This window comes from Bos mutus, chromosome 22 (genome assembly GCF_027580195.1).
Source record: "Bos mutus isolate GX-2022 chromosome 22, NWIPB_WYAK_1.1, whole genome shotgun sequence".
NCBI classification, from domain to species: domain Eukaryota; kingdom Metazoa; phylum Chordata; class Mammalia; order Artiodactyla; family Bovidae; genus Bos; species Bos mutus.
In genome coordinates, this window is record NC_091638.1 from 14,541,303 (window position 1) to 14,568,886 (window position 27,584).

Sequence of the window (27,584 nt, forward strand, 5' to 3'; positions counted from 1 at the left end):
ACAAATGGTGCTGAGGCAACTGGATGTCCACATGTAAACCAAAGAAGTTGGATGGACCTCCTTACCTCATGCCATATACAAAAACTAACTCAAAATGGATTGCAGACTGACAAGCACAGACATAAACCTTCATGACCTGAGAGCTGGCAACTGTTTCTTAGTTATGACACCAAGGGTACAGGCAACAACAAACACAAAAAAGATAATCTGGTCTATTGCAAAATTAAAAACATTTCTGGTTCAAAGGACACCATCAAGAAAGGGAAAGAACAATTCACAGAATGGAAGAAAACGTTTATGATCATATATCTAAAACATATAAAGAATTCCTACAACTCAATAATGGGCAAAAGGATTACATAAACATTCTTCCAAAGAAAACATAAATTTCCAATCAGCACTCAAACAGATGCTCACTATTATTAGCCAACGAAGAAATGAAATCAAAACTACAGTGAGATCTAATTTGACACCTACTAGAGTGGCTATAGGAGAAGGCAATGGCACCCCACTCCAGTACTCTTGCCTGGAAAATCCCATGGATGGAGGAGCTTGGTGGGCTGCAGTCCACAGGGTCACAAAGAGTCAGACACGACTGAGCGCCTTCACTTTCACTTTTCACTTTCATGCACTGGAGAAGGAAATGGCAATCCACTCCAGCGTTCTTGCCTGGAGAATCCCAGGGACGGGGGAGCCTGGTGGGCTGCCGTCTATGGGGTCGCACAGGGTCGGACACGACTGAAGCGACTTAGCAGCAGTAGCAGAGTGGTTATAGACCAGGAGCTGACTGTGGCTCAAATCATGAACTCCTTATTGCCAAATTCAGACTGAAATTGAAGAAAGTAGGGAAAACCACTAGACCATTCAGGTATGACCTAAATCAAATCCCTTATGATTATACAGTGGAAGTGAGAAATAGATTTAAGGGACTAGATCTGATAGACAGAGTGCCTGATGAACTATGGAATGAGGTTCGTGACATTGTACAGGAGACAGGGATCAAGACCATCCCCATGCAAAAGAAATGCAAAAAAGCAAAATGGCTGTCTGGGGAGGCCTTACAAATAGCTGGGAGAAGAAGAGAAGCGAAAAGCAAAGGAGCAAAGGAAAGATATAAGCATCTGAATACAGAGTTCCAAAGAATAGCAAGAAGAGACAAGAAAGCCTTCTTCAGCGATCAATGCAAAGAAATAGAGGAAAACAATAGAATGGGAAAGACTAGAGATCTCTTCAAGAAAATCAGAGACACCAAGGGAACATTTCACGCAAAGATGGGCTCGATAAAGGACAGAAATGGTATGGACCTAACAGAAGCACAAGATATTAAGATGAGGTGGCAAGAATACACAGAAGAACTGTACAAAAAAGATCTTCACGACCCAGATAATCACGAAGGTGTGATCACTGACCTAGAGCCAGACATCCTGGAATGTGAAGTCAAGTGGGCCTTAGAAAGCATCACTACGAACAAAGCTAGTGGAGGTGATGGAATTCCAGTGGAGCTATTTCAAATCCTGAAAGATGCTGCTGTGAAAGTGCTGCACTCAATATGCCAGCAAATTTGGAAAACTCAGCAGTGGCCACAGGACTGGAAAAGGTCACTTTTCTTTCCAATCCCAAAGAAAGTCAATGCCAAAGAATACTCAAACTATCGCACAATTGCACTCATCTCACACGCTAGTAAAGTAATGCTCAAAATTCTCCAAGCCAGGCTTCAGCAATATGTGAACCGTGAACTTCCTGATGTTCAAGCTGGTTTTAGAAAAGGCAGAGAATCCAGAGATCAAATCGCCAACAGCCGCTGGATCATGGAAAAAGCAAGAGAGTTCCAGAAAAGCATCTATTTCTGCTTTATTGACTATGCCAATACCTTTGACTGTGTGGATCACAATAAACTGGAAAATTCTGAAAGAGATGGGAATACCAGACCACCTGACCTGCCTCTTGAGAAATCTGTATGCAAGTCAGGAAGCAACAGTTAGAACTGGACATGGTACAACAGACTGGTTCCAAATAGAAAACGGGGTACGTCAAGGCTGTGTATTGTCCCCTGCTTATTTAACTTCTATGCAGAGCACATCACGAGAAACGCTGGACTGGAAGAAACACAAGCTGGAATCAAGATTGCCGGGAGAAATATCAATAACCTCAGATATGCAGATGACACCACCCTTATGGAAGAAAGTGAAGAGGAACTCAAAAGCCTCTTGATGAAAGTGAAAGAGGAGAGTGAAAAAGTTGGCTTAAAGCTCAGCATTCAGAAAACGAAGATCATGGCATCCGGTCCCATCACTTCATGGGAAATAGATGGGGAAACAGTGGAAACAGTGAGAGACTTTATTTTGGAGGGCTCCAAAATCACTGCAAATGGTGACTGCAGCCATGAAATTAAAAGACGCTTACTCCTTGGAAGGAAAGTTATGACCAACCTAGATAGCATATTCAAAAGCAGAGACATTACTTTGCCAACAAAGGTCTGTCTAGTCAAGGCTATGGTTTTTCCTGTGGTCTTGTATGGATGTGAGAGTTGGACTGTGAAGAAGGCTGAGCACCGAAGAATTGATGCTTTTGAACTGTGGTGTTGGAGAAGACTCTTGAGAGTGCCTTGGACTGCAAGGAGATCCAACCAGTCCATTCTGAAGGAGATCAGCCCTGGGATTTCTTTGGAAGGAATGATGCTAAAGCTGCAACTCCAGTACTTTGGCCACCTCATGTGAAGAGTTGACTCATTGGAAAAGACTCTGATGGTGGGAGGGATTGGGGGCAGGAGGAGAAGGGGACGACAGAGGAAGAGATGGCTGGATGGCATCACCGTCTCGATGGACGTGAGTTTGAGTGAACTCTGGGAGTTGGTGATGGACAGGGAGGCCTGGTGTGCTGCGATTCATGGGGTCGCAGAGAGTCAGACACGACTGAGCGACTGAACTGAACTGAGAGTGGCTATAATAACAGAGAGACAATTGTAGCACTGTTTACAATAGCCAGAAGGTTGAAGCAACCCAAGTGTCTATCGAAAGATGAGTGAATAAATTGGTACAAACACACAATGGAATATTTCTCAGCCTGAAAAAGGAATGAAATCCTGATACATGCTAGAAGATACATGGACCATGACGACACTATGCTAAATGAAATAGTCCAGACACTAAATATTGTGTGATTCACTTATGTAAGTTTACTAGGCAAATTCACAGAAGCAGAAGTAGAAGAGTTGTTGTCAGGGTCTGGGGGAATGTGGGGAATGCGTAGTACTGACGGTTACAAAACAACGTGACTGTATCAACACTACACACCACTGAACTCACACTAAAAAATGGTTAAAATGGTCAATTTTATGTAATGTATATTTTACCACAATTTTAAAATCTACTGACTGGCAGGCAGTAACAAGTTTTGGTAAGTATTGGAAAACTGGAACCCTCACACACTGGTGCTGAGAATGTGCAGCTGCTTTGGAAAACGATTCGGCAGTTCTTCAAGGTTAAAAAGAGTTACCATATGATGTAGCATAGAATACGTACCCACACAGAAATGTACACAACCGTTCATAGCAGCATCACTCACAAGAGCCAAAAGAAAACCACCCAAATGTCCACAGACTGATGAGTGGAAACACAAAATGTGGTATACACAACAGAATATCAGGCAATAACAAGGAATACAGTATTGATACATGCTACAACTTGGATGAATCTTAAAAAACATTACATTAAGTAAAAAAAGACAGTCACAAAGGATCCCATATTGTATGATCCATTTAAAGGCATATTTATAAAGACAGAAAGCAGATTAGTGGTTGCCTACAGCAAAATGTTAGAGAAACTGGAAGAAAACAGGAGTGACTGCTAATGGGTACACAGGGCTTCTCTGTGGGATGATGAGATTAACTGTGGTGATGACTGCATAACTCTGTGAGTATGCTAAAAGCCTCTGAATTATACACTTTAAATGGGTGAATTGCATGGTGTGTCAATTACATCTCAATAAAGCTGCTATCAAGAAAACACCTATGAAGCACTTCTCTCTTAAGAATACTTACTAGAAAAACCAGTGATAATCAAGGAAGATGACTTAATTGTAAATCTTGCAATTACAAACATAGTTCACAGATTAACTTGCAATTATTCTTGTGAGTCTGTTATCTTGCATATGAAAAAAAATTAAAAATTCTATCTTTGCTTACTTTGGTCAAGGGAGAAGTCTTCTGTGGTGAACTCTGAGTCACAGCATCACCAGGACTTAATGCCACTGCAGTGCTGGTTCTTGGAGTAGGACGAGAACTGAAAAATGCACACCAGTTAACATTATTCAAGGGGCTTCCCAGGCGGCACTAGCAGTAAAGAGTCCGCCTGCCAATGCAGGAGACACAAGAGACCCTGGTTCAATCCCTGGGTTGGGAAGATCCTCTGGAGTAGGAAATGGCAACCTGCTCCAGTATTCTTGCCTGGGAAATCCCAAGGACAGAGGAGCCTGGTGGGCTATAGTTCATGGGGACACAAAGAGCTGGACACAGCTGATCAACTGGGCATGGCATGGCATGCTATATACAGTATTTTAACTAGAAGCTTAAAAAATATTATTTTTTTAATGTGTGCTGATCTAGGCAGGATTTACATTAATAAAATAGCTCAGATATTCTACTGCTAAGTCACTTCAGTCATGTCCGACTCTGTGTGACCCCATGGAAGGCAGCTCACCAGGCTCCCCCGTCCCTGGGATTCTCCAGGCAAGAACACTGGAGTGGGTTGCCATTTCCTTCTCCAATGCATGAAAGTGAGAAGTGAAAGTGAAGTCGCTCAGTCGTGTCCGACTCTTTGCGACCCCATGGACTGCAGCCTACCAGGCTCCTCTGCCCATGGGATTTTCCAGGCAAGAGTACTGGAGTGGGGTGCCATTGCCTTCTCCGAGATATTCTACAAAGCATGGAAAATGTTTATAACTTTATTTCATAAAATGTTTGAACTGGTAAATTACTTTGGTACCTACTTAAGCAACAAGTTATAAATCTCATCTGTTTTTAATGATTTCTCCCACCCTTATCAATGGATGCCATACTCTGGGGGCCACTCCACTACATTCGGGTCTCTGAGTTTGAGTTTTTGGCATTTTAAGAAATTCTTCCATTTAAATCATTATGGTCTTTTGGTGATGAATTCCTTCAAATTTCCAAATATCACCTCTCCTCCACTTACCTGCCTTTGTATTCATTCATTGAACAAGTACTTACTTAGGTCACAAAATTTACCAGAGACTGTACAAATTTTTTTTTAACTGAACTTAAAATGCCTAAGATGTACAGACAAATTTAACATCCTTTATATTTAAATATGGGTAAAACAAATCAGGAAATTTTAGTTTATTATTATAACTCCTATGTCATGAAATTAAACTATGAGGCTGAACCTATAAACTATAACACTTAATATTTACACATTATTAAAATTTTAAATACATTGGCCTAATCACTTTAAATACCATCCTGATTTTATTATTTCAATGATTGCAAATATTGTTTAAGCCTCCCTCCCAGATAAAACTACATTTAAAGAAAAACACAACCTGTTTTTTCCTATAAGTCTTTATCCAAATAAAGGAGCCAGACTTCTGAAATTTTAAATTCAATTTTACTTGCAGTAGAAGTACAAAATAAAGAAGTTTTAACCCTTATAAACAGAAAAGATAAGGTGGCTTGGTTAGAAATTTTAAAAATACAAAGGGAAGTCTACATTCCACTGGCCAGCACTGAACAGTAACTTACAAGGAGAGCAAAATGGGAATGTGGCGTTTATCCCTGGCCTTTACTTCTGTGCAACATGGTTCACACCGGGACAAGACACTTTAAGAAGATTTAGCTTTCATCCCCAAAGACTCCTTACCACTCTGTTATTTTACATACCTGAGAAGAAACATGGACTCATTCAATTGACCCCCAAGGGTACTTTTAGGCCGCAAGTCAGATGGATTTTCTGTGGCAGGAAGGTAAAACAATATCCATAAGTGAACAAAAATATGAGCAGGGCATGATGTAGACAGAGATTTGAAGAGACAGATAACACAGATTAGGGACTGTCAGAAACAGTGTTCGGAGCAGCAGGACCATGGTCAAACGCAAGCTCACCCAGCCTGAAGGAGTGACTGAGTCGCTGCCCATTTTTCTCCCCCTTTGCTTGTCCACCTTGAGGGCTCTTCAGAAGTTCTGTGGCATCTTGGGACCCAGAATATTCCATGTTTCTGCTGTTTAACAAGAGAAACTCAACTCAATCAAGCTTACTACTGAGCTTTCTGTAGTTTTCTGTGTTGAACAAGAGGCTGGCAAAGATACTTAAGTTGCACAGGACATTTGGCCAAACTATGGAATTAGAAAGGTAGTATTTTTCATTGAGTAACTGAAATGAGCTCTGTGTGCAAGGCACTGTACTAAGACGCCTATAAAATCTACCCCTGAAAAATAAATAGCAGCGGGCCAACAGGAGAAGTAAACCAGCACTCGAAGCATCAGTGAGCCAGCAATGAGCCTCCCTTTCATTTCTGCCCTTCCAGTGTCGCCAGCCCTGGGCTCAAAGGAGCTCCACGAGAAGTCCTCTATTTCTGTTCCAAGGAACAGGAAAGGGAATCCCTAAGGGTCAGAGCAGGGGAAATACCCTAGTTTTTTGTTTGGTTTTTGGTTTTTCTTATTCCCTTTTGTCCTGCCCCAGCCTCCAGGTAATCTTGCAGCACACACTTCTGGCCCACGCCTAAAATCCTGTGCGAGAAACATCCTCTTATCTAAACAGAGAGCTATGATCCCAAGAAGGTGAGGCAAATCTCTCTGATCTCTTATTTTTCCTCTCTCATCATCCTCCTGTCACTTGGTCCCAAAGACATCCATCAAGACATAAAAGCATACACCACGAGGAAGTGTGGCTCACAGTGGGAAGGCAAGGTTGCCTCAAAATTTGAAAACCAATTTATGTAAGAGTCCATAAAGAGACTCTAAAGGAGAGAAACCACATGATCGGATCTACTGATACAAAAAGGCATTTGACGTTTATTAATAACATTCGTTTCCAACTGACAAAGGGAAGTTACAAAACCCTCCAGCTCATCGTGTGTACGTGTGTGTGTGCACACACACTCGCACATGTGAGCATGCTCTGTTGTACCCAACTCTTGAGACCCTGAGGTCTATAGCCCACCAGGCTCCTCTGTCCATGGGGATTCTCCAGCCAAGAATACTGGAGTGGATTGCCATTTTCCTTCTCCAAGGGATCTTCCTGAACCAGGGATCGAACCCATGGCTCTTGCATCTCCTGCACTGGCAGGCAGGTTCTTTACCACTAGCGCCATCAGGGAAGCCCATTGTACTTAATGCAGAAAGGCTGAATGCATCCTAAACTCAGAAACCAGGCAATGGTGTTCATTGTCATCACCCCTCATACACTGAGTTCAGTTGCTCAGTCGAGTCCCACTCCTTCATTACCTCATTCATTACCATGCTAAAAAAAAAGTCCTTGCAAGGCCAATAAGAAAGAAAAGGCATACAGATCAGAAGGAAGATGGCATACTAAGGTGCAAGGTGGCCGAGGACTTGCTGACACTGATAGACAAGGACCCACGCCCAGTTTCTGTACTCTTCATAGAGCCTGAAGTGTGGAAACAGCTGAGCTCAGTGGGTCGCAGAAACCAAAGTCTGAGAGAGACCTTATATAGAATTCAGATTTCTCTATCCAGTACACTGAATTGACAAGATTAAAATTAAGAATCAAACAACCATTATCACTGAATGAAGTGGAGAGAGGAGGAGTCGATTATCTGGACTTTGGCTCATCTACTTTTCACCTTTCTTTTCAAAACACCATCACTTTTGTAAGTGTCCCAGGCTAAGAAGACTTAATAATAAAATGAAGTATATTAGTCAGGATGAGCTAGGTTATGCTGTGCTAACATGATCCAAAAATACTAGTGACTTAGACTCTCCTAGCTTTATGTCTCACTCGTGCACACAGCCACCACAGGCAGGCAGGAAAGCTGTGCTCATCGCGGTCACTAAAGACCCAGCCTGAAGGCAACTCCATCTGGACATTTTCTTCCTGATCACTCTCATCAGGAGAAAGAAAGGTAGCAAATCACACCCTGGCTCTTTGAGTTTCTACCCAGAAATAACACATCACTTCTGCTCACATTTCATCAGCCACAGCAAGTCACAGGACTGCACCTAATTTCAAAGAGGGAAACGAGATCCCACCATGCGCTGACAAGGTGGGAGTCCAGGTGAACAGGACTAATGACCACAGGACTAAAACCCTGCCTGGAGAATAAACAACTGACCAGAGAATGAGCAAAGTCAAGCACACAAAATGTCGTGACTAAACTCTTTAAGCAACCCTTAATTAAACAAATGCCTGATTTTCTATTATGAAAAGCACAGAAATTCACATCATTGAGGCTGCAATCATAGCAATGTCCAAGTGCTTAATAACCATGCCCCCCACACAAAGATCAGCTTGTACTACCTGACGTTGGAATCCTCAGTGCTTGAGTCCTGATCATTTCTAGCAAAAGCATCCTTCCAAAATGAATGCTGCAGCAGGTCTGCCCAAGTCAGTCTTTATAAAACAGAAATGTTTAAAATCCATTTTAATATGATTTACCATGGAGAATTCCCAGGACATGTCCTAGTTATACATATCAGATCCGTTTCACATATTCCTTTTTATTATCTATTTTTTAAATTCTTTTCTTAACTGGAGGATAACTGCTTTATAATATTGTGACGGCTTCTGCCATATAACAATGTGCATCAGTCATAAGCACACATGCCCCCTCCCTCCTGAAATCCCTTATCCCCAACCCACCCCTATAGGTTGTCAGAGAGTACAGCACTGAACTCCCTGTGTCATACAGCAGCTTCCCATTAGCTATCTATTTTACACATGGTAACGCCCATGTTTCAGTGCTACTCTCTCAATTCATCCACCCTCTCCTTCCCTAGCTGGGTCCAAAGTCTGTTCTCTGTATCTGCATCTCTATTCCTGCCCTGCCAATTTTGTAACTTCACTTTTAGAAGTTCATTCAGAAATAAACAAGCTTATCAACCTCATGACTATACAGTCACACCTCTGTTTAGGAGTCAAAACATTATTTAATCAGATTACCCACATTAAGATGACTTCAGGCCATATCTGAAAACTAGACTCACTTTCAAAATATTAAGTTTTACTACTTATCAATTATACCTGAGGTATACTCAGATTCAAAATGATTAACCCTAAAATTCAAAAAAGATAGTAATTTATATCTGATTATTCAAAATTTAGGAAATGAAATTCAAACTATCTTGGTTGAAATTAAAATACAAGTGATAAAGATCTGGCAGCCGCAAGTATATGTCCCTTTTATACAAATGGCTCCTTAAATTCACTAACAATTAAAATTGCCAATAAAATGGAATTTCTTTTTCATCTACCAAAGTAGCAAAAAATGTATAAGATCAACAAAGCCCACTGTATTTAACAATTGGAGGGAAGGAGCTTTCTAAAATTGCTCGAAGTATAAACCTTCCCATGTTCCTGGGATCAGCAAATGTGTCCACATTTTTAATGTTCTTATTAATCTTGGCCAGCAATCCCATCTTGAGAAACTTATTCAAAGGAGATAACTTCTTAAGTGAACAAAAACAAAGAGAGACAAAAACATATTTACTATAGCAGTCAGTACATATGATATTCTAAATCAAGAAGCATTCTCAAAAAAAAAAGCACTCTGAATACTGTTATCATACATTATTGCATGTACATTCAGCAGCCACTTAAAATGACCAAGTGAAAAAATAAAATGACCAAGCAGATATATAGAATAAAGAAACTAGGTTGTGGGGTGGTCCCATTTATGCAAAAAAGTATTTCATATGGAATATAAATACATAAAAATATACCCTAAATAAGGTCCTAAATTAGCTAAATTAAGCATATTTATATCTTATCCAAAAAATCTGGGAGATTATCCACCAAAGTAACACTTATCCTAAAAGCATGCTATTGCAAGTACAGCAGTGTCTTACAATTTATTCAAGTATAAACATTTTCTTCTGTATAGTTTCTCTCATATTTAATGCTGATACATTACATGCTATACTAAATTTATTCATTTTACACCCTGAAGTAGAGACCCCAAACATTTGTTGAAAATCTCAAGATAACTAGTGGGAGAACCAGAAACTAGTTTCTCTTGTCTTCCAGGCCAGGGAGACCCTCACCTTCATTCCCTACTCCCCTCTGCCCTCCCCTACTCTGTATCGTAAGGATTTCTAACTTTCTGCCATCCCGGCTACACAGAGCATTCACACTGTGCCTGTGATCGTCACTTGACATTCCCAGTATGACAGGAATATCATATTGATAAATCACTTCACATTAAAATAGGGCCCTGTTAGTCATTATTACATTAAGTATCTTGACAGCACATCCACAGTGGGGTAGTCTAAGACAGTTTTAGCCTGAAATCCACAATGGAAACAAAGAAGTGTACTCCTTGGATCTGGGGAATTACAAGGAAATCTGTCAACCTATGAGGCAACTACGTGCTACATTAGAAGAAAAACTGACTTTTAAAATGTCTCCTGATTAAATACACCTGCAAACAGCAGCCACTCAATGTAGACTCAGATTTCTTTTTCCCCCAAAAAAGAGAGATCATTTGAACAGTTCTTTCTAAAATAAGAACAGTACAATTTTAGAAGTACACTAAAGGAAAAAAAAAAGATTCCACTGCTCATTCATGTTAAAATATTACCCATACATACCTTTTCTGAGGGTCTTTTTGAAGCAAACCATCAAGCAGATTAATAAAATCTGAAGAAGCTTTAGGACAAGAAGAATCTAGATACAAAATAACAACCCAAAAAAGAAAGGAAAGTGGTTAAGTAATGAAAACACACCCTGCATCAACATTATAACAGCAGCATTTTAAGCACATCAATTATTTTTAAGAGAACACAGAATACATGAGTAACAATAAAGCCTCCACTTAATGGAGGAAGGGAACAAAAATTTTAAACTTTGTCCCTGGACCACAATAAAACATGTATCTCAAAAACTAAGTTCTGACTAACCTCTAAACTTTCTCTTTACAACCCAGTAACGATCATGAGCTCACACCGTTGTCTTCAACTATTAATTATGTTTCATTTTCTGAGGCATTCTTAACTTAACCAGCTTTGCTTGATAATATACTGTGACTACAGTACTTGTAATCCCACTTTATTTCAAAGATTTTTAACAGGAAAAGAATAAACATCACAATATTATGATACTGTCAAATTCCATTCATCTCCAAGTGTTCTGTCTTTTTATACTGGACAGATGTATACCCTGGTCAAATTATCAGTCTATAATTAAAAGAAGTGGCCCAGAAGATGATGGCCAAAGCCATCAAAACAGATGGTGCTATTAGGCACTGTGGGCACAGTCTGAACAAGATCCCTGTGAAATAATCACCCTTGGGCCGCCAGTGGTTTTCTTGACCAGACCTTTGATACCTTCATTTTCAGATTTCTTTACGCTGCATAAACATCTTTAACTTATACAAGAAAACAATACTTAATGCTATGAGTACTTATACAAGTTAAAAATCAGAAGTCATCATTAAAGAACTAGGAATGACTGATTTCTATGAAAACGGAAGTTAAAAAAAAAGAAAGAAAGAAATACTTTTTAAGAAATACAGACCCCTTTCAAAATATCAAGATTTTTTGTTTTTTTTCACCTAGGATGAGTCTTAAAATACTGAAAACATTCTGCATTCCTATTTCTTCCATCAATTATTGAGGATTCTTTTTCTTTTAAAACTCACAACCTTATTTTTCAAATTCAAAATGAATATTCAAAATGAATATAAAGTCACATATGTGGTCTTAAGATCCACATCTTTTGAGGTATGTAGCAAAGTGTTTTATTATGTTAGTACCTTCTTTTTCTTTCCTTAAAATTGTTAATGGTAAACACATTAATTACAATTTGTAAATTTTCAATACTTTTAAAACACTGCAACCAAATCGAGCTTAAACGCTTGAGCTTATCAGAGTAGCATTCTAATTTCTCAAGATACAAGACTGAGAAATGCTTGATTTGTTCCTATTCAAACACTACATGGGACATGAGTACATATTAAGTAAATGGTATAGACATATGAACACACCAAAATGACATAAAAGTTTGAGTTTTAAATCTTTAAACCAGACTTCTTTTGATAGGAGGACAAAATAATTTGTATTTTTAAATGAGGGAACTTAATAGTACTCTGCTTTCCGTTTCAGCATCTTTTTAAAAATGGCAAAGGGAATACTAACATTTCTAAAAATATCAATGTGTGACTATTCAGAAAACACAAATTTGAGGGGTTATGAATCGACAGAAACACTTTGGGATAAAAGTGCACCGTTGGTCCGTGTAGTAAATCGACTACATTTATAATAAAAAAGAAATCCTACCTTTTGGAATAGGTGGCAAAGGATCTTCATAACAAATCTTTTCAATTAGTTCTGAGACACATTCTGAGAAGAATGGAGGCTTTCCTTAAATCAAACGAAAGCTTGCAAAATTAAACAACAGTTTGCTACCACCAATAATTCTTAATGAATCTCAACTACAGACAGTTCAAAACTACATAATTTATAGGAAATGTATACATATATAGCATAATTAATTACTGAACGCTGGGTATATACCAGGCACACTGTCTATATATTTTTATATTTCTACAATTGAAAATTTATCATCCTAAAAATACAAAATTCACTTATGGATAACCATACTCCAAGAGTTGCATGGGCCACTGGACACATCTGAAAATTCATAGTCAAAGGTACCTTTACAAGATGTTCTACGAATAATCAGTTTTCAACAGTTAGGCATATTTCAACATTCCAACTGATTACCATGAAAAATATCCTTGTCAAAAGTTCCTAAAAACCTGCACGTGCTGAGACAACCAAGCAAGTCAGCAAAAACTAGTATATAGAAAAACTTAGAAAAATCCGCTTTTTCACCTCTTACAGGTAAACTCGTTGCAAACTACATATGTAACCATTATGTATGTGTGTCCAGCTCTGATTTTAAACTGAACCAGAATGTAATCACCTGAAAACATTTCATAGAGCAGGCAGCCCAAGGACCAGAGGTCACTGGTGATGGAGAAGTCGGTACCCCTCACAATTTCTGGAGCTGTATAGATAAGAGATCCTAAAAATAAAGGTGAAAGGACAGTTTTGTTAGACATTCATACTGCTGCCAACACAAATACACCTCGGAAAGACTAGGTGAAGTGAAAAAAGATCGGAGAACATGCACATGAATAGATCTTCATGCATATTTCACATTTTTATATGTTTTCTAATTTTAAGGTCCCACTTGCCAAGAGGGCTTCCCTTGGCTCCGTCAGTAAAGAATTCACCTGCAACACAGGAGACCTGGGTTCCATCCCTGGGTTGGGAAGACCCCTTGGAGGAGATCTTGGCAACCCACCCCAGTATTCTTGCCTGGAAAATCTCCATAGACAGAGGAGCCTAGTGGGCTGCAGTCCACAGGATTGCAAAGAGGCAGACATAACTGAGGGACTAAGTACAGCACTTGCTAAGAAAGCACTTGCTTTCAGTCCCGAAGTCATGTCAGATTCTGCAACCCCTCAGACTGCAGCCCAACAGGCTCCACTGTCCTCCATCATCTCCCAGGGTTTGCTCAAATTCAAGTCCACTGAGTCAGTGATACTACCCAACCATCTCATCCTCTGCTGCCCTCTTCTTTCACCTTCAATCTTTCCCAGCATTAGGGTTTTTTCCAACAAATCGGCTCTTTACATCAGGGTCCAAAGTATTAGAGTTTCAGCTTCAGCAATAGTCCTTCCAATGAATATTCAGAACTGATTTCCTTTAGGATTGACTGGTTGGATCTCCTTGCTGTCCAAGGGACTCTCAAGAGTCTTCTCCAGCACTACAGTTCAAAAGCATCAATTCTTTGGTGCTCAGCCTTCTTTATGGTCCAACTCTCACATCCATACACAACTACTGGAAAAACCACAGCTTTGACTAGACAGACCTTTATAGGCAAAGTGATGTCTCTGCTTTTTAATATGTTGTCTAGGTTTATCATAGCCTTCCTTCCAAGAAGCAAGCATCCTTTAATTCCATGGCTGCAGTCATCATCCGCCATGATTTTGGAGCCCAAGAAAATAAAATCTGTCCCTGCTTCCATTCTTTCCTCTTCTATTTGCCATGAATTGATGGGACTGGATGCCATGATCTTGGTTTTTTGAATGCTGAGTTTTATGCCAGCTTTTTCACTCTCCTCTTTCACCTCATTAAGAGGCTCTTTAGTTTCTCTTCACTTTCTACCATTAAAGTGGTATTATCTGCATATGTGAGAATGTATTGAAATATAAACCTTTTGAATAATCACCTGAGTAAGAGGTGTGGCACACTGAAGTGCATTCTTTTAAATTAACAATTCAAATAGTTGTAAGAAAAGAACCTTTGATTGTTATCAACAATATCTTGATTAGGACAGATTAAGTTATATAGAAGTCAGCACTCCAAATTCTCACTGGCTTAACTGCACAAGTTTCTTCATTATGAAACTACACATCGCCTACAGGTCAGCCAACAGGCTTCGATCCTCACAGTCAGTCCATCCAAGACCCAGGCTACATTTCAGTACATGCTTCCTAAGTCAGCAAGGTGGGGGCAAAGAATGTGGTTAACTTAATACGGGCTCTTAAAACTCCCAACTCGAAAAGACTTCTGTGCATACCTGGTGAGCTGTGGCAGGGATGATGCAAACCTACCATGTATCCAGAAGAGGAACAGGCAGCCATTGGTTAACAGTACTAGTGTTTACCACGTACACTGGATAGAATTCAGTATTACCCAGAAATACCAAATTCCAGAGTTAGAAAGCACCCCTGCTTACTGACATGAACAGCTGAGGCCTGGAAAGTACCCTCACATGCTCTAAGCCACAGAGTTGGGCAGTTACAGAACATCTGCCAAAACTCAGGGTTTCCTATCTTCCAATGAGAATGTCCTTCCCATGAAGTGAGTAATCACCAGTCACTAGAAAAGAGGTTAACATGCCCCCCTCATGGGGACTGTTCTTGGATTCAGCTCAGAAGTGACCAAGCATCACTGCTAAAAACTGACATTTCTCTATAACACAGCCCTCTTCCCCTTTTGAAGGGACTATTTCAAAAGGTACATTCCTGAAACATACCGCCCTCATTTTCTATAATAAAAGCACAGTCTACAATACTCATTTTCACCCATGCAATACTTGGGGATTTAAAGAGCCTTCTTCCTGGGCGTGAAATTTTACTTCAACACTAACCCTGAAAGTTACATTTCTTTCCTCGTATTTATGGGCCTCTGGTTAACCTGCTGCTCCCTATCACGTTACCTCCTTCTTGTCATCAAGGCCATGTGACCACCAGGCCCAGGGACGCCGCCCTCTCTCCAGTGCCTTTTGCTTCCTGGTGAGTCTCACTGGGCCAAAGTCTCAAGTACTGCACCAGGAACTTAGGAAAAAAGATCTTTATCACTTCTATCCAAAGTTCTCATATAAGAAATATGACTTCCTGGTCAAGGAACTAGGATCCCACATGTCACATGGCATGGTCAAAAGAAAAAAAAAGTAGGAAAAAAAAAGAAATTTGACTTCACACTCTCCCCTCAAGCACAGCGAGGTAACAGCCTAGGCCCCATCTGTCAAAACCACCTCCCAAGGATGCACCCCTAAAAATCTTCCATACTTGCAGAATATTAGCTCCTTAACAATGCTGAATATGTACCGAGCTGCTGGTGTGTGCCAGACACCAGTGTTAAGTGCTGAGGATACAGCAGGAAGGGAGACAAAATCCCCTTCCTTACGTTCTAACGAGCGGTCAGTGATGAAGTGAATGAGAAGGCTTTGTCAGAGGTTCCCTGTGCTTTAAACGGCATTAGATCCACATGGAAACTCTTAGGTCCTAGACAAAGCCATCCATAAATCCAGGCTTCTCCTGGTCCTTATTATTTATTTTCAATACATCATTTGGCTGGCAACATGAAAGGTGGACACTTTCTCCAAAACACAGGACTTGGGCGGCCCACCACTGGACTTCGGACCTTGAAGCTCGCCTCATACCTTTCACTCTACTTTTCATGCTTTTCTTCACTACATTCTCCCCGCTGTCACCTCCTCCTTCTTCTGCTGCCACCAAGGTGAAGAACTCTTCCAAATTTTCACCTTCCACTTTGGCCAAGGAAAAATTACTAAACTTCAGTGTTCCAGGCCCTTCCAAGAGTATCTATAAAGGTGAAGAAACAAATGTGTTCAAACACAAATTCAAAGTAATTTGCATTTCCATCCGTACCTCTTATAATCTCACTACAGAACCCTGACTATTGGCTTTGTTGCTTCATCACAACTCAGAAAATTAAACACAATTTTTTTTAAAAGAAGATGCTATGCTCAATCGCTTCAGTCATGTCCAACTCTTTGCAATCCTATGGACTGGAGCCCACCAGGCTCCTCTGTTCATGGGATTCTCCAGGCAAGAATACTGGAGTGGGTTGCCATGCCCTCCTCCAAGGGATCTTCCCAACTCACGGATTGAACCTGGGTCTTCTGCACTGCAGGATTCTTTACCACTGAGCCACCAGGGAAGCCCCAAAAAGCAGCTTCGGAAATTTAAATCCAACACTACCAGAATCAAATATTAAATTCTCCCTTCTCAGATGCAGATGAAAAATGTGTCATAAAACCACAGAGGGAAACAGCAGTCTTTTGGGAAAGATGAAGAATGTACATGAAACAATCTACTCACGAACCCTCAGTAACAGCTGAAAGAGGATTTGGAAACCCACCAGTCCTAGGCGTTGTTTATTTAAATGATGAAGTGTGATTTAGGGTTCAGACTAAGGGTTCTGAAGTTACAGACCTAGATTTGACCCCTAGGTTCACCACTTACTGGCAGTCTAACCTGCAGAAATTACTTACCCTTTGTAAATCTCAGTCTCTTCACCTATAAAATGGGGAAAGTGATACTTCAGATAGTTTTAAGGATTGAGGTTACACATGATGCAAAGGGCTTCTGACCGTGACTGGCATATGGAAAGTGCTCAAGTCTGCTAATATAATTTGTGATGAGAAGTTATCTGTTGATTATTGAAACTATACCAGGAACCAGTGTTCTCTTACCTTTACCTTTTCCCTTCCTTGCAAGGGGCTTTTTGATCTCAAAAGCAATTTAAAGTTTACTCTTTACTTCTAGTCACAAATATTAAGGATGTCAGTTAAGTCTACCACAGTGACTTTTTTTTTCTTTTTTTTTAATTTTTTTTTATTTTAAAACTTTACATAATTGTATTAGTTTTGCCAAATATCAAAATGAATCCGCCGCAGGTATACATGTGTTCCCCATCCTGAACCCTCCTCCCTCCCCGTGACTTTTAAACTTTGTGGTTTTTTTGAGCACCTGAAGGCCTTGTTCAGGTGAAGACAATAACTGACAATAACTAGTCCCTACCCTGAGTTTCTGATTCAACCGGTCTGGGGTGAGGCCCAACAACCTGCATTTCTAACAAGTTCCAGGTAATGTTGATGCTGCTGGTCCAGGGAACACACTTGTAGAACCACCGGTAGGTGGCAGATAATTTTTTTTAAGTTAGTAAATATTTTGGACTTTGCAAGCCATACGGTTTCTGCCCTGACTTCTCAAGTCTGCAACCCCTGACAATACATAAATCAAAGGGCGTGGCTGTTCCAACAGAACTCCATTCACAAAAATAAGCATCCTGCTGGAACTGCTCCAAACCTAGTTCTAGAGTAAAAGTTACCTTATAAATCAGCCTGAAGCTCCAAGATTATGAACAGCTGATATGAGACCTCATTAAAGAGCTCATGTGTAGGAGCTGGCACATTATAGCCTCTGGGCCATATACTGCTACTGCCTATGTTTGTACAAGCATGAGCTAAACATGGTTTTTATGGTTCTACTAACTACTACTAAGTCACTTCAGTCATGTCCAACTCTGTGCGACCCCATAGACGGCAGCCCACCAGGCTCCCCTGTCCCTGGGATTCTCCAGGCAAGAACACTGGAGTGGGTTGCCATTTCCTTCTCCAATGCATGAAAGTGAAAAGTCAAAGTGAAGTCGCTCAATTGTGTCAGACTCTTAGTGACCCCATGGACTGCAGCCCACCAGGTTCCTCTGTCCATGGGATTTTCCAGGCAAGAGTACTGGAGTGGGGTGCCATTGCCTGGTTCTAAGTGGTTGAAAAAAATGAAAATAATACTTCTTGACAGGTAAAAATTACATGAAACTGACATTTCCATGTCCACAAATAGAGGTTTTTTTGAAACAAAGTTACACCCATCCATTTACACATTGTCCACAGCTACTTTCAGGGCTGTAACACAATTAAGTGGTTATAGTCTTCATACAAGTATATGAATATTTCAAATAAGAATGTCTGTTAACACAGAGTTTTTATGGAGTTTTTCTTTTGTAGATTTCATTACATTCTTCTACAGATGGCCTAAAGTAACATTTAACAAGAACATACTCAACTTTTCATTCCATTAACAAAGGAAAAGTAGTAGCAACTAAGACCAGTAACACATACAATCCCTCAGAGTATGAACTTGTAAAGGTAACAGGTGCCACTGACTGCGAATTTCACCTAAACATAATATGTAATTCTCACTATCTCCTTGAAATATCTACCCCCCCCCCCGCCACATCACAGGCAAGAAACCTAAGGTACAAAGAGACAGAAAGGGTAACGGGTCCAGGACACACAGCATCTCAGTGTCAGTGTTGATGTGACTCAGACACTAAGGAGGTCTGTGACTCTACAACACTGAAACACATCTGCTGCTGCTGCTAAGTCACTTCAGTCGTGTCCGACTCTGTGCGACCCCATAGACAGCAGTCCACCAGGCTCCCCCATCCCTGGGATTCTCCAGGCAAGAACACTGGAGTGGGTTGCCATGTCCTTCTCCAACGCATGAAAGTGAAAAGTGAAAGTGCAGTCGCTCAGTCGTGTTCGACTCTGTGCGACCCCGTGGACTGCTGCCTACCAGGCTCCTCCATCCATGGGATTTTCCAGGCAAGAGTACTGGAGTGGGGTGCCATTGCCTTCTCCGGAAACACATCTAGCAATGGGTAATTATTTCTACCAGAAAAGAAAAACGTTTGATATAAAATAGCAGGAATCAAACACACATTGTCAAGAATGTCATTATCAAACTAAAATAATGGCTCATAAGTGTGAACTATAATTTAAGAACGAAGAGTCTTATTCTATAGGTTTCTTGGGCTCATCAACCACAACATACCTCAAGAGCAATGATACTCACTCCGAGAATCCTGAAAGGAGGGGAGATTTCACTTTCTAAAAGGTACTTCAATAGGCAGCTAAATAGGAACCTAAAATATAATACTATGTACTTCCTTTTGTTAAAAAAAAAATGTTGACTAAAAAATTTCAAGATGCTCTAAATAGATCAAAGTTGTATCTAAAAATAAAAATATCTTTGAGGAAGCATTATAAATTGAGACACGAACAGTCAGGGAATCAAAACGTTTATGAATTACCTTCCTGGGAGAAATGTCACAAAAGAGAATGCCAAGTTGATGAAGATGGTGTAATCCAGTCAGCAGGTCAATCCCAAATTCTCTCACTACATCTTCTGGGAGGTTTTCATCTTGAGCAATAACCATTTCTAAAGAACCACCTGCAAGTTGATTAAAATCACCCACTTTAACCCACCAGCATTACACAGTGCCTCTAGAAAGGTTCCATGCTGGGACCTGAGCATTAAAACATGATCAAATCAGTCCATCTGGACAATCTGACGGGGAAACATACTCGTGAATGAACACTGGTCCAGGAACCCTAATAGGAAGCTCCACAGTCCAGAGCCAGCTAAGGGCGAGTGGCTGCTCGGCCTGGAAGGACAGTCAATAAATATGCCAGTGGAGTGAAGGAAGAATCACTCTGGCACTGTGATCTCTCACTCCAGACCCCTTGGGAAAGAAACAGCTACAGAAATTAGTGTTAAGTGCTACTATAAACGGTACACTTTAATCACACTGTGCAAAGGACAGTCATGTTTACCCCCATGCAAAGCTAGGTCACATTCCGCAAGTACTGCCTGACACAAAAAGGTGCTCTTCCTTAAGTGTTAGGAAATTACAAACTCTGATGTAATAATAGGTCAGTGGCAGACATACTGTGAATTCCACGTCTATATCCTTCCAAGGTCCCTGTCTACTCTACCACCTAAGTGGCAGAAACAAACTTTTTTTTTTTTTTTAGGATCAAGATTATAATCAGAAGTCAAGTTCACAGAAAAGGAAGTCTTAGCTGGCAGCTGAAAGTTCAATCAGAATTCCTGTGATGAAGGTAGGAGGCATTCTGAGTTCTGTTCATTTTGTTTGGTGAGTGAGGAACCATTCCAAACACAGGTATAAATGAGTTAGGTTGTTACAACAGCCAGGGGTCAGAAATAACTGCTGAAACAAAAAGTAACACAGGTGGAGTCCCCTGATCACCTCAACAGTGTATACATCTTATGAAAGAAATTAAACCACTGTCTCCTCCCGTTGATTCAAAAAATAAAATGCAAAATGCAAATAATTTACAATTCCAGATAAGCTCTTTCATAATTGCTTTATAAATTCTAAGGGCCAATAGGTAAGAGACTCATAAAGCTAGAAGTTATTACATTTTATCTTAATATTTAATGATTCTTTATTATTACTCAATGTATAACTGTGGTACTTCTTACATTTTTTCCTAAACACACTGAAACTAAAAGTCCAGACAATACCTATGTATTTAGTCACCTTTCTCTCTGTATACAGTCTTGGAAAATTTTATCAAGCAAGAGCTATGTTATCTCTAATTATTTCCAGGTGGTAGAATTTGTTGATCCATTTATTTTTCTATATTGCTTAAGTTTTACTAATGCAAGTATCCTTCGCATAAGAATAAAAAAATAAGAACTAATTAGGCAATAGATAGTTTACTTCAAATCTTTTATTTTTCTTGAATGGAAAAACTTGATCAATCACTAAAAATTATGTCTAAATTTTATGAAGATGATTTAGTATTATTTTATACCAAAATAAAGTTAACCCTAAACTGCATCTCTTCCTCTTACCAAACACCTTTGCCTTTTTCCTGTCCCTAATATATCAAACAACAGATGTTCAAGTTAATGTAGTCAATAGTATGCTTCTATTCATAATAGAAGGAAAAGTGAAAAATAACAAAACCTACATCACATATTTTTTCAAAGCAATACACGGTGACTATAATCGTAGCACTTCTTGGCTCCTACCTGTGCAGAGTTCCACAACTAGCCAGAGATGATTGCTGGTTTCATACCATTCATGAAAAGTTACAATGTTCTTGTGTTTAATTTCATGGGTGAGACGGACCTATAAAAACACACAGCATTCACACTGAGAAAAAAATTCTTAAAACCTTTGAATCTATTAAGAAACACCTAAATATCACACCTGGGAAATACATAAGAAAACAATGGAACTTATTCAGTGGAATAAAATAATAAATAATTTAAAATATAGACATTAAGAATGATGGTTATGTGCTTACTCGCTCAGTCGTGTCTGACTCTGCGACCCCATGGACTGTACAGCCTGTCAGGCTTCTCTGTCCATGGAATTCTCCAGACAAGAATACTAGAGTGGGTTGCCATTTCCTTCCCCAGGGGATCTTCCTGACCCAGGGATCAAACTCATATCTTCTGCATTGCAGGTGGATTCTTTATCATCTGAGCCTTCAGGGAAGCCCTAATGTGAACATACTGATCTTAAAATGTACATTTCCAATGGATTATAAGAATACTTGTATACCAAAAAAAAGAGTGAATTCAAAAACTCAGTAATAAAGATGCAAAAGCGTGTCCATTGAGGGAGGAGGGAGGAGGGTTCAGGATGGGGAACACATGTATACCTGTGGCGGATTCATTTTGATATTTGGCAAAACTAATACAATTATGTAAGGTTTAAAAATAAAATAAAATTAATTTTAAAAAAAAAAAAAAATATTAAGTAGCTTTGGGGATTTTTGGCTTTCCCCATTTAAAAATCCCATTAAATATAGGAACTAAGACTACAAAAATGTGTATAGAACATCAAGACTCAATTGCTGATGACTATCAAAGTGCACTGGATCCTTGCTTTCTGATTTTCTTAATAAAAAAAAAAAAAAGAAAGAAATTCTACTGTCACTCAACACAGGCTAATGAGCCCATAATTTGTAGAAATACAGAGCTCCCTGTTTAAGAAATGGAATTTGGCATGCTCCAGTAACAACTTGGTGGGCTCATATTGTAACAAAAATAAAGGAAAACTAATCTACATGACTTAGAAGACAGATGAGGAGAAAACCAAACAGAGTGACCAAGCGAGAATTTGAGGAGCATCTTGTAATAAATCCCCAATATAAGGCCACTAGAGAACGGGGAGAACCCTGGGTAAATAAGTTTAAAGGGATCCTTGCTAATTCTGGCTCGGGAAGGGGAGGTCCTAGCGAAAAAATAAAGGAGATACAGAAACCCCAAAAGAATTCAGGCCACGGCACACTCCTCCTGACCCTGCCCATCACTCAATATTTGCCAAGTACCTACTCTTCCAGACACCGCTCTGCCGATCTCACCCTCCACCCGGACCTCCATCGCCCACGTGCGGCCGCCGCTGGCCAGTGCAGGAGGCAGTGTGGCCAGCACTCGCCACAGAGGGCCACTGTGCTCTGGAGCGGCAGCCGGGATAAGCTTCAAGTGTAAAATACACACCAGACACCCAACAATCAACATCAGAATTAGAAAAATCTCTCAATGGTTACACGCTGAAAAAATAATACATGGTATTATTAATCTCATGAGATTAATATATATTAATAAGATGAATTTCACCTATTTATTATCCTTTTTCAATGTAGATACTATGTACTTTACAGTTAGATTTATAATCCCCATTATATATCTATTGGACAGCATTGCTAGATTTTTTTTTTTTAACTGGTAACATTATTCTCTCCAAAATTTCTTCCACACATCCTAATCCATGACCACCACTCACTCACTTTCCAGCTCACTCGCTCCAGGACTGCAATTCTGGTTCAATCCAACCCTCCCCACAGTCTGCATACACCTAAGGCACTGAAGCAGACACAAACCATGCTGATTGCTCTGCCTTCCTCTGATGGTCCCCACTCTAAAGGGCCCCAGCCAGTCTGCCCTCCAGGTAAACCTATTCACATCTTTTCTTTCCTTTTCTCTGGAACACTGCCTGCCCGTTTCCCCTAAGTGAAGACTTAAGATTCTCACCTCAGTGAAAACGTAATCAGAAGAGAAATTCCTCCTGTTCCGAATCAACCAACCAGAGAGCATCTTGTCCCATACAGCTGTCTTCCCTCAACTGTTCACATGCCTTTCAAAAGCCAGCACCTCCTCACACAGGTGAGGATGGCTGTTTAAAATAATAATAAATAACAATAATGACAAAAATAACAAGTGTTGGCCACAGTGTGGAGAAATGAGATCCCTCGCACACTGCTGTGGGAACGTATAATGGTAGGGCCTCTGGGGAAAACCGAGTATTTCATGGGTTTGGAAAAATCGGTAATGACTTGTATTATTATAGCATCTATCATATAGAAGAGTTTCACTGCCCTAAAATCCTCTGTGCTCCGCCTATTCATCCCTCCCACTCTCCCCGACCCCCCAAACTCTGGCAACTACTGATCGTTTTACTGTTTCCATAGTTTTGCCTTTTCCAGAATGTCACATGGTTGGAATCATACACTATGCAGCCTTTCCAGACTGGCTTCTCTTACCAAACCATGTCCATTTAAGGTTCCTCTGTGTCTACTTGTGGCTTGACTGCCCATTTCCTTTTATTAATGAACAGTATTCCAGTGTATATATGTTCCAGTTTGTTTATTGATTACAAATAAAGCTGCTGTAAACATCTGTGTGCAGGTTTTTGTGTGGACCTAAGTTTTCAACTCTTTTGGCTAAGTACCAAGAGTGTGGTACTTATTCATTCAGAACTCTTTTCATCTTGCAAAAATGAAAATTTCTACACATTAAATAATAACTCCCCATTTCCCCTTTCACTGGCAATCACCATTGTATTGTACTTTGTTTCTGAAAGGTACCTCATATAAGATGGTGATGGCTGCACAGTAATAGGCATATACTTACTGACAATATTAAACTACATACTGAAAATGGTTAAGATGATAAACTTCGTTATGTGTGCTGCTGCTAAGTTACTTCAGTCGTGTCCCACTCTGTGCGACCCCATAGATGGCAGCCAACCAGGCTCCACTGTCCCTGGGATTCTCCAGGCAAGAACACTGGAGTGGGTTGCCATTTCCTTCTCCAATGCATGAAAATGAAAAGTCAAAGTGAAGTTGCTCAGTCGTGTCCGACTCTTAGTGACCCCATGGACTGCAGCCCACCAGGCTCCTCTGTCCATGGGATTTTCCAGGCAAGAGTACTGAAGTGGGGCGCCATTGCCTTCTCCGTTGTTATGTGTATTTTTCCACAATTAAAAAAAATAGCTAGGTTTGGTCCAAGGAGTCTGGGATGTAAAGTGGTACAACTATTTTAAACCCAAGTTACTCTCACCTAATGTCCTTCCTTTGGAAAGCTTCATAATCATGTACTAAATTTAAAAGTAAATGATCTAGGGACTTCCCTGATGCTCCAGTAGCTAAGACTCCTAGCTCCCAATGCAAGGAGCCAGGGTTTGATCCCTGGTCAAGGAACTAGATCCCAACTGCCACAGCTAAGTCCTGTCACATTCAAATAAATTTATTCTTAAGTGATCTGATACAGACTGTATTTTCCCTGACTCATAAAAAAAATAAAAACCAGAAATCTAAGTTGCTAATTATTGATACTTGAGTATGTTTAGGAGCCATTATTCAGGACTACTGGCACTAAAGAGAGAAGGTCACCCATTCCAGACTGAAAATGGACCGTCTGCTACAGTGAGTTCAGGGACTTCTGTTTACATACTACTTACTCCATCTGATCATCTCTTCCCAAAGGGAGAGAAACATACTTGACTTACCCAGTTGGTTATTTCAGGCCTCCTGCACTTATCACTACAAAGAATAGCTACAAAATTGATGGTCCCCTTCCGTCGTCCCTTGTAGACCACAGTCTTGCTTCCTCGGCCAATCTCCTCATACAGGATGAAGTTTTCCATCTCTGGGTTGACTTCTCACCTTCGGTAAAATGACAGCCTAATAGCATCTCTAACTCCTAAAAAGTAAACAAATATGACACTTCAAAACCCAAACTAGCTGCATGATTGATTAGCCTAAGCTATTTAATATGTAATCAATAAATCTAGTAATTCTATCAATTCAAAAATCCACCTACAAATGTTGATACAAGTATCTTTGTTTTTGTAAAATGAAAAAAAACTAAGAAAAAAAAATTCAAAAACCAATATTCAACTCCCTAATGACAAGACCGTAACAAAAATAATGAAAATGACAGCTATTTTGAACACATGGAACAAAACCAGGGAATGAATGAGATTTCAGTCAATGTATCTTGACACAGCTCTTACTCTGTTACACCGGAAAGCACTTTGTGTCAGTAACTGTGTAATGAATGGGGTAGTAAGCTCCATCTAACCATAAATTATGAGAAATGAGACAATGCATGTGAAAACACTATACAAATAAATATGAAATGATAGTATTTCTATCTAACCCACAGAGATTTTAAGAGTCAATTCAAATATTATTTGAAGTCAGTGGTCAGCAAACTACTGGTTCCTGGGCCATATCCAGCCTGCTGAGTCCTTTGTAAATAAGTGGAACACAGCCATGTCCAGTCATTTATATGCTGTCTAAGGATGCTTTCCAGCTATGACAGCAATGTTGAGTAGTAGTAAGAGTGACCCTATGATCTGCACACCCTCTAAAATATTTACTACCTGGCCCTTTACTGAAGAAAGTTTGCCAACTCTTTCAAATTATTTTTTTTAAACCACCCACTAAAACAACTTCATTTTCTTGGCCAACAAAATCACCTTATATTCATGAGTGAATAACAATCTGATGTAGTCTTTTACGAGGCCATGCGGTTGCAAAGAGTCAGACATAACTTAGCAACTAAACAACAGGGGCTTATACTTTAGCCAAGAACAGAAGTGTCAATACTTATACTGATAGTAGATATGCTTTCAGTTCAGTTCAGTTGCTCAGTCGTGTCCGACTCTTTGCGACCCCATGAACCACAGCACACCAGGCCTCCCTGTCCATCACCAACTCCCGGAGTCCACCCAAACCCATGTCCATCAAGTCGATGATGCGATCCAACATCTCATCCTCTGTCGTCCCTTCTCTTCCTGCCCTCAATCTTTCCCAGCATCAGGGTCTTTTCCAATGACTCAGGTCTTTGCATCAGGTGGTCAAAGTATTGGAGTTTCAGCTTCAACATCAGTCCTTCCAATGAACACCCAGAACTGATCTCCTTTAGGATGGACTGGTTGGATTTCCTTGCAGTCCAAGGGACTCCCAAGACCCTTTTCCAACACCATAGTTCAAAAGCATCAATTCTTCGGTGCTCACCTTTCTTTACAGTCCAACTCTCACATCCATACATGACCACTGGAAAAACCATAGCCTTGACTAGACGGACCTTTGTTGGCAAAGTAATGTCTCGGCTTTTGAATATGCTGTCTAGGTTGGTCATAACTTTCCTTCCAAGGAGTAAGCGTCTTTTAATTTCATGGCCGCAATCACCACCTACAGTGATTTTGGAGCCCAAAAAAATAAAGTCTGACACTGTTTCCACTGTTTCCCCATCTATCTGCCATGAAGCAATAGGAGCGGATGCCATGGTCTTAGTTTTCTGAATGCTGAGCTTTAAGTCAACTTTTTCACTCTCCTCTTTCACTTTCAAGAGGCTCTTTAGTTCTTCTTCACTTTCTGTCATAAGGGTGGTGACACCTGCATATCTGAGGTTAGTGATATTTCTCCCGGCAATCTTGATTCCAGCTTGTGCTTCCTCCAGCCCAGCATTTCTCATGATGTGCTTTCAGAGTAGCTCAAAATCTTGGAATGCTAAGGAAGTAACGTGGTTTCCTTACTTCCAGGAGAAATAAAATTTTAAGTGCTCCTATGTTCAGAAATGATTAAAAGCAGTACTTTCACCTGCCAGGTGAACTATTATTAAGATTCTGAGGCATTCTAAGCTTGACATTCCAGAAGCAGAACAAAATCACCTGGCTGCTATTAATATTGCTGCAAGAAATGCTGCCCTTAAACGGACCAACAGCAACCAAACCTCTGTCATGGTCCAAAGAGATATTTCCCAAAATGATAATTTAGAAAAACTGGCACAAAGTGCCAACAGTTGGCCTCAGAAAAGGAAAAACAAGATTAGAAATTCAACAACTGTTGGTTTGGTAAGAGAAAAAGCTTTGGTTTGGACTAAGGAACAGCCTTGCCCTATGAGAGACTAAAATCCCCACTCCTTATCCCTGTACATGCATTTTGTCAGTCTACTAA

At 40.1% G+C, this 27,584-nt stretch overlaps 1 protein-coding gene across 3 annotated transcripts in view; it reads right to left on the minus strand.

The window, feature by feature from the left end:
- Positions 1-27,584, minus strand: part of ULK4 (unc-51 like kinase 4) — a 502,164-nt gene that overhangs the window by 470,987 nt on the left and 3,593 nt on the right. For 2 of the 3 annotated variants that reach the window (XR_011461929.1, XM_070359559.1), the window contains exons 2-12: positions 25,127-25,320; positions 21,358-21,457; positions 19,607-19,746; positions 16,149-16,311; positions 13,116-13,217; positions 12,467-12,550; positions 10,781-10,856; positions 8,493-8,585; positions 6,119-6,234; positions 5,897-5,966; positions 4,184-4,280 (exon numbers count right to left, since the gene is read on the minus strand). Coding sequence is in view for 1 of the 3 variants with exons in the window: in XM_070359559.1 (XP_070215660.1) it covers positions 4,184-4,280; positions 5,897-5,966; positions 6,119-6,234; positions 8,493-8,585; positions 10,781-10,856; positions 12,467-12,550; positions 13,116-13,217; positions 16,149-16,311; positions 19,607-19,746; positions 21,358-21,457; positions 25,127-25,264 (1,179 nt within the window). In the remaining 2 variants the exon portion in view is untranslated. The remainder of the gene's footprint in view (positions 1-4,183; positions 4,281-5,896; positions 5,967-6,118; positions 6,235-8,492; positions 8,586-10,780; positions 10,857-12,466; positions 12,551-13,115; positions 13,218-16,148; positions 16,312-19,606; positions 19,747-21,357; positions 21,458-25,126; positions 25,321-27,584) is intronic. The other variant, XR_011461930.1, reaches the window with a different exon arrangement.